This window comes from Rhinolophus ferrumequinum, chromosome 9 (assembly GCF_004115265.2).
Source record: "Rhinolophus ferrumequinum isolate MPI-CBG mRhiFer1 chromosome 9, mRhiFer1_v1.p, whole genome shotgun sequence".
In the NCBI taxonomy this organism is placed as follows: Eukaryota; Metazoa; Chordata; class Mammalia; order Chiroptera; family Rhinolophidae; genus Rhinolophus; species Rhinolophus ferrumequinum.
Window position 1 is genome coordinate 67,415,317 of NC_046292.1, and position 12,427 is coordinate 67,427,743.

Sequence of the window (12,427 nt, forward strand, 5' to 3'; positions counted from 1 at the left end):
AGTATTCCAGTATATGTACATGCTAAATTTATATTACCAGTTTATATGGATGAATATTTAAGTAGTTTCCAATCTTTTGTCATTTAAAGTGAAGCATTAATTGATTGCTTGTATATATACATATATGTTATCTTTCACAGGTATATTTCCTAAAAGTGAATGTGCTATATCAAAATGTATGTGTATTTATTCTACCTAATGTGGGCCAGGCATTAAATCCTCTATAGGCACTTTTTATGTTTAAAATTTGGTGAATGAAAGCAAAAGGCATACACACCAAAAATAGGACAGAGCATGTATCCACATAATTTATTTAAAAGGAGAACTATTTATTTTTAAGTAATGAGCTGAATCCTGACACAAAATTACCAACAAGATGAGCAGGAAGAGACAATATTGAAGTGACCTCCCTGCCAATTTTGTCCAAAGCTCTTGCTATCCAGGGAGTATCATCATTTTGAGCATTAGCAACCATATTTTTCAAATAATTTATCTCTGCATTCATCTCTTCAGATTCTTTTCTAAATCCTTCAATAAGTAGATCTCTTTGGACCTAAAAATAAAAAAATAAAAAATAAATAAAAGTGAGGAGGGAAGTAAAACTTTAAAAATAACCTATTTTCTAAGAATCATATTTTATATTTAAAAACTTGGCCAAGGTATCCTTGTTTTACAACTAAAATTGTTCTCTCTAACAAAAGCAAGGAGAATTTTAGAAAAGGAATATGTCATGCCTAGAACCTGAACATTGAGAGGAAGCATAGTTTGCAGCCTTATTAACATTCACAAACCATTAGGGTTTTGTAAGAACACTAAACTTGACATTAGGACAAATGTAATATGTTCCAGTCAAAAACCATCAGTTGAGAAGTAGCCTGGTCTGTGGGCGCTAATTCTCAGTCCCACTGGGATAATACAATCAACCAAATTTTAGAAATAATGGGAACTTACAAGCTGTTCTAGAAATCTGTTATAAACATATAATTCCAGATAGACAATCAGCAATCTACCTATGCCATATGATAACTTGGATAAACTATCCTCATTGGAGGACAATGCAGCTAGGTTAGATGCTGTCACTTCCCTGTATTTTGAAGTCTGGACATTTCTGATAATTATCGTCAGCGTAGGTGTACCTCAGATGTTTGGGTGGTAGTAGGGTTCCTAATAATTGGCAGTGACCTTGACAAAGCAAACCAGTTGCTGCTCATATGAAATACACGATGGGAATATCTGTTCAATCAATTTAAAATCTCCCAAAATAACAGCTCAAACCTATTTATATTCTCCAAAGACTTGGAGGAGCCATACTTTCCTCCAAAGTGTATGAATTCAAAAGCTGAGAAGGAGAAGAAGAAAGAGAAGGAGAAAGAGGAGGAGGAAGAGGAGGAAGGGGAGGAGGAGGAGGAGAAGGAGAAGAGGTCAAAGGATTCAGGGTTTTAATAAATCACAAGCAGTAAATGGCAATGGTACTTCCCTCCATGGCCTGGCTGAAACCTTCATCCCTCCCACCGAGGTACCAGGACAATGACCATGGAACACAGCTGAGGCCGCTGCTAGATTTACCTTCAGTTTATGGTCCAGCATCATATTCTGCTCTCTTATTGCGTTTTCTCTTTCCCTCTCCAGCTTTTCCTTCAGTTGGACGATGTTTTCCTGGAGACTCCTCTCTTGTGCCTCCATCCGCAGCTGCTGCTCCTGAAGTTGCTGCCGCAGCAGCTCCTGTTCCTTCTCAGCTGCCTGCTTCCTGGCTCGCTCCTCTGCCCCAGGAAGGTTGTGGAGAGGGAGGAAAATTAAGTGAGGATGGACCTTTACCCTCCTGAAGGAGAAGGAGACCAAACCAAATTGGAAGGGCAGATGGGAAATCCCTGAATTCCCTCCGTGTCCACACAAGCATGAGCACACTGCAGAATGTGATGGGAAAGGCCCAGCCTGGCTGTGATACAACTACAACTCCCTTGTGGTTTTCAGATTTAGCAGACTCTGTTCCACAGAAGAGGAAGTTCCTTGTTGCAGGAAGGTTTTGCTCTCACACCGGCCGAAGGGCATTGCAGGAATCTGCCTGCCCATTGTGAGCCCAGACGAGCCCCTTACCTGCTATGGCCTTCTCCCCATCAGTGAGCACTTTGTCCGACTGCAGGATGGATTTCTCTATGGCTGCCTGTGACTGCAGGAACCTGTGAAATACCTCATTCGCCTGAGGAAACAAGAAAGAGCAAAGAACTTCCATCTCCAGTGGGGAGAATGCTGCTGCAAAAACTAGAATGTCCACGTGTCTTTTCCTTTGTGCTTAAAACTCTACAGTGGCTCCAAAGAAAGTGTGTGCAAGCTCTGTAGAGTCACCACAGGTTGTCCATATCCCTTGCTTCCTGCCTCCCTCCTGTCTCTCTCCCAGTGCCACTTCCTCTACCCACTCCAGGTTCCAGTGAGAACCCTGTTCCATTCTACAAACCCAGTCTCGGGTGTTTTTTAATATTCGTCTTCCCAGTGTGAAATGTTCTCTCTAGTGCTACTGTTCCCCTCTGCCACTTGCTGGCTATGACTTTAGGCAAGCTGTTTTAACCCATCTCTGCCTCTCGGTTAAGATGTGGAAAATGTTGACAATAAGTGTAGATGCTTCTTAATGCTATTTTAGGGTTCAAATTTAAAAGTCTAGAAAAAGAGCTTAATGTTATGCCTATAACAATAACAGTTTGATATATATTAGTTGCATTATTATTACTACTTTTTGTTGTTATTATTATTATTATTATTATTGTAATGTGTTACCACCACCTATAAAACCCATTTTCACAGATTCATAAGTATTATAACTCTGTATACAATTGCCTACATGTTTGAATTCTTTTTCACGTTTGATCAGCTTTGAATGGAAAGACTGACTTTAACTAGTAAATTGTCTGCATTGGCACACTGAATGTCATGTTGTTACATGAAGAAATGATTATTTCTGTTCTGCCTCTTGTGGATTTCAGAAACCCATAGTCATTCTTAAATAATTCTACTCTATTTAGGAAGAAAGAGCAAATAGTGGACCTTAAAAACTAAAGCTGTCATGATATCCCCATTCTTTCTTATTACCCACATCTGGTGCTGTCCTCTCAGATTTTCAAGAGGACCACCCCCCTCTCGACTTTAATCTGTAGGATCCCATGCTCCTCTTCTTCCTCACCTTCACTCCTTTCCTGGGCACTTGCCAATAGTCCCATTCAATCCTTTCCTTTTTTTCCAAGTAAAGCTTGTGACCTCCAGAAACAGAGAATGTTCCTGCTGAAATACTCTCCATTAGGGCAGTTGAAAGTTGATCAAGTTTAGCCTGGCAGTATTTAGCAGATGCCTCTTCATTCTGCAGCAAGAAACTCTCCTTCTTATTGTTTAGGATTTTCTACAAGGGAAAAAAAAGGGATGTCACCAGAAGAAAGCAACAGAGAAGATAAAATTCCGAAGAATCTGATAGAAAGAAGTCTAACTGTGGTCTTCATAAGAAAAACATTCTGTTGGGGAGGGAATAGGGAATAAAACAGGAATCTTGAGACTTGATTTACTCATAACCCTAAAAAATCTCTGCAATTCAGGGGAAATCTTTTTAACGTCCCTGCCTCTCAGGTTCTTCATCAAAAATACTGGAGTTGCATTATCAAATCTCAAGGGTTTGTTGCAGCTACAGCATGCAACGTTTCTATTTTCAATGATGCAACAAGAAGCAATAGATGTTGAAAATACCCTGGAATTAGAATCTGTTAAGAGAAATTTGGTTCCTAACTACTTGATACATGAGTAAGAGAGGAACAATGGGGGTCAATATAAGCACTTCTAGGCTTCATTGTTTAAGAGGAAGAGTCACAAAAGGTCAATAAATACTAAGACAAAGTACCACAAGCTTCTTCTGGAACTCCTGGTTTTCATCCTTGAAGGAGTTCTCCATGAAGATTTGAATGGCTTCTCTCTCACAGGCTGCGTGCAGGTCCAGCAGCTCCTGGAGCGTGTCTGTGGGGAACCTCACTCGCTGGGCCATCTGCTCACTGTAGTGGTCGGCTGCCTTCTGCACAGCCGCTGAGTTCTCAAGCTGGGCCAGAGTTGTCACTGCATTTTCCAAACAAGGTACTGCTCCACTATTGATGGCATCCACATAGGTCACCACCAGAGTCCCCAGCCCTGAATAAGCCAGGAAATTCAGAGAATGAATTTAAAGTTATCACTCAAGAGGATCCAAGATTCTAAGACTACATTTCTGAATATTTCTCTCTCTTTGTCTCTCTGTCTCTCTCTTTCTCTCTCTCTCACGCTCACGCTCACACACACACACACACATTCACCCTCCCTTCTTCTATCATCACCTTCAGTTTTCTACTGACTCTTAAATTTTATGGTTCTTCAGACCACAGGGCTAAAAAAAATTAAGTATCGACCTTCATCCATCATACTGAAGGGCATCTGGAAAACATAATTTCCCATTAGAAAATTAAAAGCAAAATTGTTTACATAGGTAGACAGATAGGTAGGCAGGGTAAATGAGATATATAGTTTCAGGGATTCATGGGCTAATATTTGTTAATGGACTGTTCTAAACTCCCCAAATATCTTTTGTATTCTCCTTACAAATTACACTTATTGTACAGGACTTCCCTTGAGAAAATAGTATATATATTTTTATACCTATTTAGAGAATTCATTATCAGTAGAGGATTTTATCAGATAGGTGGAAGCCACAGATATTAGATAAAGTTTGCAGTTTTGGACAGGAATTAGTAAATCAAAAAAAGTGTGGTAATTATAAAATACAAATATTTCTTCATCAGGTATTTAATATTAGTAGACCTATAATTCTATATAGAATCAAACTAAAATGCTTGAAAAAAACACATCGCATAATTTATTCAGTATGTATTAGGCCTCACAGAAATGTGAAAAGAAGACTCACGTTTCCCAGTGACCGTGATTCCCTCTCTGAGGGTCTTGGTTCTCGCCTGGCTGAAGATATAAGAACAGAAATTCTTCGTTTGTTCCTGGAATTCAGGTTCCAGCTGTGCTTCTGTCACATTCTCAATATTGGCTAGGAGTTCTTTGTCATTTGTTGGCCGGTCAAAGACAAAACATTTCCGTTTGGGGAAGAAATGCCGGATGGCCTCTCTGGGAAGATTGGACATTTGGACTTTGGGATTTCTGCCTAAAGAAAAAAAACAAAAAACAGAGATGATTACAGTAGGAACAATCTGAGGACAAGGAATGCAAAGACTTTAATGACAGAGATTTTTGTATCTCTGCCATCTATTGTATCTTTGCCATCTATAAATAGAAGTTCTATTTATAACTTCTAGCATAGAGATCCAATGCTTTTTAAAACATCAAACTTACCAATGATACAACTCTGGGCAGAAATTTGAGGAGAGATCTAACGTGGTAATAAGAAACCTATTGCTGTTATCCTCAGGCCTAAACTGTCTGTATTGTTTACTAAATAACTAACAGAAAAGGAGTTCAAATGTAAAAGTTTTATCTACTTGATTCCACGTAGAAACTGAGTTGAGGGACAAAAGGAAGAGCCACAAACAAGGGATAATGGAGCAATATTAGGAACGACATCCTGATTACTTACGGAAAACTGTTTGGATGCTAAAAAGTCTTGTGTAAGCATCAGCCTTTGTTTTTAGCAAAAACCTCCGTAGACTACATAAAACTAAAATGTAATTTTAAGATGTCACTACTAATATCTATATTCTTTAAAGAACTCTATTTGATTTGATAGTATTTCTCTTCTGCCTGGCCAATTTCTCATTAAGTGTTTTTGAGAAAGCATAAATAGAAACATGAGGAATGAATAAAAATGGAATGAATAAAATGGAATGAATAAAATTAATAAAATGGAATTGATATTTCTCTCATGGTCATTAGATGCTCACCCACATAAATATAACCAATTAAATAATTTATTATTTTGAAATTATAGCATGGGGAAATTAATAGAAAGCTATGACATAGAAAATAAAATGAAATATTCTCATAATTATTAGAAATATTGTAAAAGCAAAGATTGAAAAGACATATATTTCTGGAGGTTCATTTAAAACATAAAGTCATGGGAAGCCAGATGGCTCAGTTAGTTAGAGTGCGAGCTCTGAGCAACAGGGTTGCCAGTTAGATTCCCAGATGGGCCAGTGAGCTGTGCCCTCAGCAACTAGGTTGAAAACATCCTGAGCTGAGCTGCAGCTGAGCTCCCTGTGGGTGGCCAGATGGCTCATTCGGTTGAAGAGTATGCTCTTAACAACAAGGTTGCCAGTTTGACTCCCGCATGGGATGGTAAGCTGTGCCCCCCTGAAACTAGATTGAAAACGGTGACTAACTTAGAGCTGAGCTGCGCCCACCACAACTAAGATTGAAGGACAACAACTTGACTTGGATCTGATGGCTCCTGGGAAAACCACACTGTTTCCCTTCTCCAATAAAATCTTTAAAAAAACAACAAACATAAAGTCATCTTTGTAGATGACATATGGTGTTGCCCCAAAAATAAACCCCAGTTAAGATCTCAGTCAGACGGACACATTTAGTACGTTATAACCATGTTCCGAAGATGACATGACTGTATTTGAATAAATGTAGATTGTTGTACATGAAAAAAAAAAAGACATCCCCAATGGAGCAAAAATTAATATAAGACCCGGTCTTATTTTCAGGGAAACACCGTATCTATCCAGTCAATAGAAAGTTATATCCCGATTTCTAAAGAATAATATCTGTTTGTATGCAAAAATTTTTGTTTTCATTAGATAGGCTTTTCATTGCAATTTCATGCATAACAAGTATCTGCTCAGTTGTTTTCCTCAACATAGCAAAGCAGAAGCCAAAATAGGGAACACAAGTGTCTGGTCTTTAGAAGGTTTTTAGCACCCACTGTATTCTAAGCTACAATTGGATGCTAAATTGTATGAAGAACAAATTGGTTTTGAATAGTTCTACTCTAATTTAGGCTCTGCTTTTCTTATGTGAACTCCAGTCCCTAGAGCTTTTCAACCCATCTTCCCATCACTATTTCTACAGACTTCAATCTAATCTCAAATACAATGCAACCCCAGAGATGATGGACAGTGTTTGGTACCTCCCACCCCCTATTGGACCATCCACTGCCCAGGTCGTGCTCTGATACCTGGAACCAGCTTCAAGGCATTCTCCAGGTACTCATCTTCTGTGATAGGGTGACCGTTTAACTTCAGCTCCAGGGTGAAATCCCGTACAGTCCAGATAAAGTCTGGAAAGAAACTCACAAACTCTGAGGAATCTTCTACTTCTTTCGGGGAAGGAGAGGACTTTGCCCTGATGAGTTCTGTCAGCTCTGTCACATAACTACACTTTGACTAAGGAAAAGGAACTTCCTCCCCACAAATCCCACATTTCTCTAACAAAAAGTTATTATAAACACTCCCTTTTGCCACAGGTTCTTCTGCTTCAGCAAAAGCAACTAAGCGTCGATCTCCAATCCTATAGACTCAACGACCCAGGGGTTCGGGTCCTGGAAGGATACTGCAGCTGCTCCAGGGCCTGGTGGTTGATGGTGCTCACGCTGTTGTAGACAAAGCTGCTGCTCAGAAGCACGGCCAGCGCGAAGATCCACGAGTCATTCTTGGGGTCGCCCTAGAAAGAACATTCGAGTAAGACGTTTAGGAGTTTACCTTGCAGAATTTCATTTAGACAGTAAGTCTATCAGTCTTCCATTTATTATTTCAGCTAATATATTTACCATGCAAAGAAATAAGTTTGAAGACAGACATAAATACAGATACCAGCTTTGACAATTACAAAGACATTTCTTGTGACTGCATTTTATCATATACAAAGAAATTATAATCTTCACAGAGCTTTCTTTTAATTCAGTTGGATGAAATAAAATAACATATATAGAATAGCTAGTATGGTACCTGGAATGCAATTAGCTTTTCAATGGTGGGTGTTAACACATACTCATCTGTACATATTGATTGGTCATAGGCAATGTAAAATATACCATTGTTGGCATATCTGGAGATTCAAATTACATCCAACTAAATTCAACAAATGTTTATGGGAAGCTACTGAATGTTTCCCACTGTTCTTAAATTTCTTTTTTTTATTTTTCTTTTTTTTAATTTTTTTTTTTGTTCTTAAATTTCAAAAGCAAAGTCTAAAATGACAATGACTACTTTCATGATATTTCAAAGCAGGGACAAATATTCATAAGATTATTAAGATTATTACATAACAAAGATGACAACATCTATAAGGAGCTTACATCTTAGTATGTTTATAAACAGTGGAACCTATAGTTACAATATTAAATTAAAGTTTAGAAATCCATCAAGGAAGAACAGAGTTCTGAAAGTTGGAAAAGCGCACCTGACACGAAGTTTTCCTTAATGTGTTGAACTGCGCATTAAAGAATTGGTAGAATGTGGACTTGAAGAAATGAAAGTGATCTCACAGGTAGAAAGACTCACAGAAACAAAATTATATATGGCTGAATGCACAGGTCTTTGAATTATTTGATTTGACTGGACCAGAAGTAACGTGCAGAAGTTAAGCCTCATGCAGCCTGACAAAGGACCGTAAAGGCCAGGATAATTTGTTTGTATAACTTATAATAGCACCTAAAAAATGACAAAATCCAGAAATTATTTCTGTTACAAACTGTGTTGAAAGTTGTGCCCTAGAGCAAATGTAAAAACTTGGATTTATATCTGGAAGGGTACATACAAGAGTTTGGAGGGAAAATAGCTTACTTATTCATTTATTTCCCCAACCACAGTTTATTTTAAAGTGATTAATTAGGATAAGGAGAAATGGCATTTATGACAAACAACAAACTATTTAAATAGCAAGACTATATCATTGTTTAATATATGACTTTAAAAATAAACATAGAATTTATAACTCCTCTTTGAGTAGAAATATACAGATATAGAAATTTAGATACTATTTTCAAATAAGTCTCAAAGTAATCCAAAAAAGAAAATATCATTCATTTCACCAATTAGTATAAAGCTAAACTATTGAAAAAAATGCATCTTAAAATGTTTGTTGTATAACAAACAAATGCTTTTATAAAACCAGCACATTCAGACGTGTGTCAAAGCCTTCCAGAACGCTCTTTGGGCACTTAATGAACTTCACCATAGGACTGCAGACTCACTGAAGGCAGGACCTTAACTTTGGTCACTAATATTTACAGTGCTAATCCCAGAGACTTTGGAATCAGGTGTTTAAGAATCATTTACTAAATTGAATCAAATCATTTACCTCATGCCAAGAAATCATAGAAAATTTGACTTAATATACCATGATGCCTTCCCTGTAAGTGATGTTCAAACAAACCAAAGTTTGCCTCATTTACTACAGTTGGATTTCTAGATTCCACAAATAGATCACAGGGCTTAAATTACCAAATATCATGAAGAAATAAGGACAAAATCCAAGTTACAAAGGACTATCTGTGACTCCCTGCCTTACCTTTTCCACATCACCCAGGCCCTCGGTGTCCAGAAGGACCAGGGTGTGACTTGGCTTGGAGGGGTGGGGTACACACCACATCCAGATGCCCTTGGTTTCAGACTGCACTGTGCAGCCCAGAGGGAAACCTGCAAAGGACATGGAGAACAACATATGGTGAGAGCAGATAATCGAAGCAGCCAATTGGTTACAATGTCAGACTCATTAGAATTACGCTACCCCAACATACAAGGTGCTGCTTTCTCTATTTCATAAAAATGTCCTACTTTTTGTGTCGTCTATTTCAAGGAGGAGGGGATGTTAGCTGTGAGAATGATATCAGGCGAGAGCTCAAGATGGAGACAAAGAGGCATCCATGAACTAAGCAAAATAGGGGTTACTGATAACCATAACAAGAACATTTTGAAAGAATGGTAAAGCTCAAAGACAGAATGAAGAGAGACATGGGAAGGGAGACACCGGAAGGGAAAAGTGGGAAAGGAAATTGTGATAATGTGGCTTTTTGCCAAGCAAAGTAATAAAAAGAGGGTGGGGTTAGTAGCCACAATGGAATGTGAACTCACAAAGGATTTAAGATAACAGATATTCAAAGATCTTTGTGTGTTGATGAGAATATTCCATAGAGAAAACAAAATATGTTGAGAGGGAGAGAGAGAGAGAGACAATTGCAAGATCCCAGTGTTTGCACAGGTAAAAGAAAGTAGGAATCTGAGCATTGCTAAGAGAATTTCCTTAACAGGAATAAAACAAGAAATATGGTAACAGATTATAGTAAAGTATTATAGTAAAGATTTATTGGCAAGAATTAGAATTAAAATGTTGGGTTATTGGGAGGAGTTTAGTTCTCTCTTCATGTGACCAGGGAAGAAAACTAAGAAGCTATGGTATAGCTAGAGTCAAAGAAGGCCCCTGAGACAGCACTCACCATCTTTCTGTCCTGCAAGATGGTTCATCAAGTAGGATTTGCCTGTACGATATAGTCCTACAATGGCCACGACCACCACTGGCTGAGAAATCTTGTCAAGAATCTGTAGAGCTTTCTGGTTCACTGACAGCTGCTCATTGTTGTTTTCCACCAGACAAATGGGAGCCATCATGTTGTGTCCAGATGCCATGGCAACCTGCCAACATAGAAGAGCCTCCTAGTAGAAATAAGATGGCAAATTTATTCTCTGGCTCAGAGTTATCCAAAGCCCCCAGCAATTTAGGACTGAGTGAAACTTCTGTGCTTTCTAAGGAAACAAAGGTAACCTTGAATTAGCAGACCGTAGAGGACTTGCTCTATCATCCCACCAAATCTCTGATGATGCTAGTGATGAAACATAGGCTATTATCACTCTCCAAAGGTTTGCTTCCATAGTATAATAACATTCAATTATCATATACTGAGGATCTATAATATACCAAGCCCTGTTATACATACTTGGCCTCATTGATACTGATCAGAATCTGCAAATTAGAAATTTTATATCCACTTTGCAACAAGACAAATGAGTCTCACAAAGGCTGAGTGAATAAGTTACAGAGCCAGGGTTAAAACCTAAACAATCAAGCAAAATGGCAGACTAGGAAGACTTAAGCTCGTCTTCTTCATGGAGACATCAAAAAACAAGGCCCAAATTGGCTAAAATGACTTTATATTAGTTTTGCAAAACAGTCAAAGGCCTAAAGCAACCAAGCAAACACACAATCTAGAAAAAGCCGCATTCAAAATGGTAGGAGGTTCTGTGGTATTTATGTTGGTCCTTCCCCCACACACCCTCCGTGTGGTACAGTCTGTCTACAGGAAGCGGCAAGCCAGTTGCCAAGTTCATCCTTTGATCCAGAGGGAACAGGAAGACCTTGTTTGCAAGGTTCTAACCTGTTTGGGAGCTAAGCTACCTCTTCAGGGCTTTGTTCTACTTCACATGGATTTCAAATGGCCAGGGGAGAAGAGAGTGTTAAATGCAGATCTGACAGGTTTAACAAATGCTACAAATGACTCCTTCTTAATGAAAAACAAAAAGAGACAGAGAGAGACAGAGAGAGACAGAGAGAGAGAGAGAGAGAGAGAGAGAGAGAGAGAGTCTGAGAGAGTAGGGGGAGCAGGGAGAGAGAGTCTTGACTAGATAGTTACTTTTAACAAATAAAGATCGGAGATGTGGGGACTAAATTTATTTCTACATGGAGATTACAGAGCTCTCACTCCAAAGCTTCCATAAGTATGACTAATAGAAAGATTAAAAAGAAACGATCTCTTTGCATTATAATGGCCTGTAAGGTTCTTTAAGGAGAGTGTCCTGCTCTACGCATTCCAATGCCTGCCCCAGAACCTGACAGAGCAAGGCAGACAGGCCCTCACAGGGGCTCTTTCCACTCTACTTGCTGCTGCCCTGCTGCCCTGAGTTGATGTTAGGAGAGCAGCACATCCAGGGGACACTGTGCACTTGATGTCACTTTGCAGAAAGGCTGAGCTTCCCGAAAACTAAAGCTAGTCACAGACTCCTGCAATCCAGACAATAGGCCACCTGCCTTTCCTACCCATTCCTTAGTTGTCACTCTGAATGAGAAATTAAGTTTTGAGTTCCAGACGAAGTGAACATGGAAAGGAAGGTGGACATACCTGCTCTGTAGCCTGTGAGTCCAAGAACAGCTTCAGCTGCCTCTCGGCACAGACTCACTTGCTCCTTCACTTTTCTGTCCCTCCCTTACAAGCGCTAAGAAAGAGACTGAGGAAGCTGGGCTTTGTACCAGTGAACTGGTGTGATAAAACTGAAATTAAAAGTAAAAGCAGTTTGTGATATTTCTAAGAGGTAACTGAGACATGCTGAGCCAGCTGAGAAGAGCACGAGTACGGGAGTTTGGTGCAGGGTGAGAGGAAGTTAGAAAAACCCAATTACTCAACAGTCACAGCATAGTAAACACACTCCACCAGCTATCTTGTGACCTTTCCATCTTGAAAGGCTTTCTC

At 39.0% G+C, this 12,427-nt stretch overlaps 1 protein-coding gene across 2 annotated transcripts; it reads right to left on the bottom strand.

Moving 5' to 3' along the window:
* Positions 1 to 210: 210 nt before the first annotated feature.
* LOC117027255 (guanylate-binding protein 6-like) lies at positions 211 to 12,197 on the bottom strand. 2 transcript variants are annotated; one of them, XM_033114815.1, is made up of 11 exons: positions 12,080 to 12,197; positions 10,403 to 10,598; positions 9,478 to 9,605; positions 7,520 to 7,629; positions 7,145 to 7,341; positions 4,922 to 5,167; positions 3,875 to 4,155; positions 3,173 to 3,385; positions 2,095 to 2,197; positions 1,567 to 1,760; positions 211 to 553 (listed from the first exon to the last, which is right to left on the bottom strand). In XM_033114815.1, exons 2-11 carry the CDS (start codon positions 10,590 to 10,592, stop codon positions 326 to 328), a joined length of 1,890 nt encoding a protein of 629 aa, XP_032970706.1. In that variant the 5' UTR covers positions 10,593 to 10,598; positions 12,080 to 12,197; the 3' UTR covers positions 211 to 325. The 2 variants fall into 2 exon arrangements, with proteins under 2 accessions (XP_032970706.1, XP_032970705.1); XM_033114814.1 differs by having other exon boundaries at positions 10,403 to 10,619; positions 12,080 to 12,167.
* Between the last annotated feature and the right edge of the window lie 230 nt (positions 12,198 to 12,427).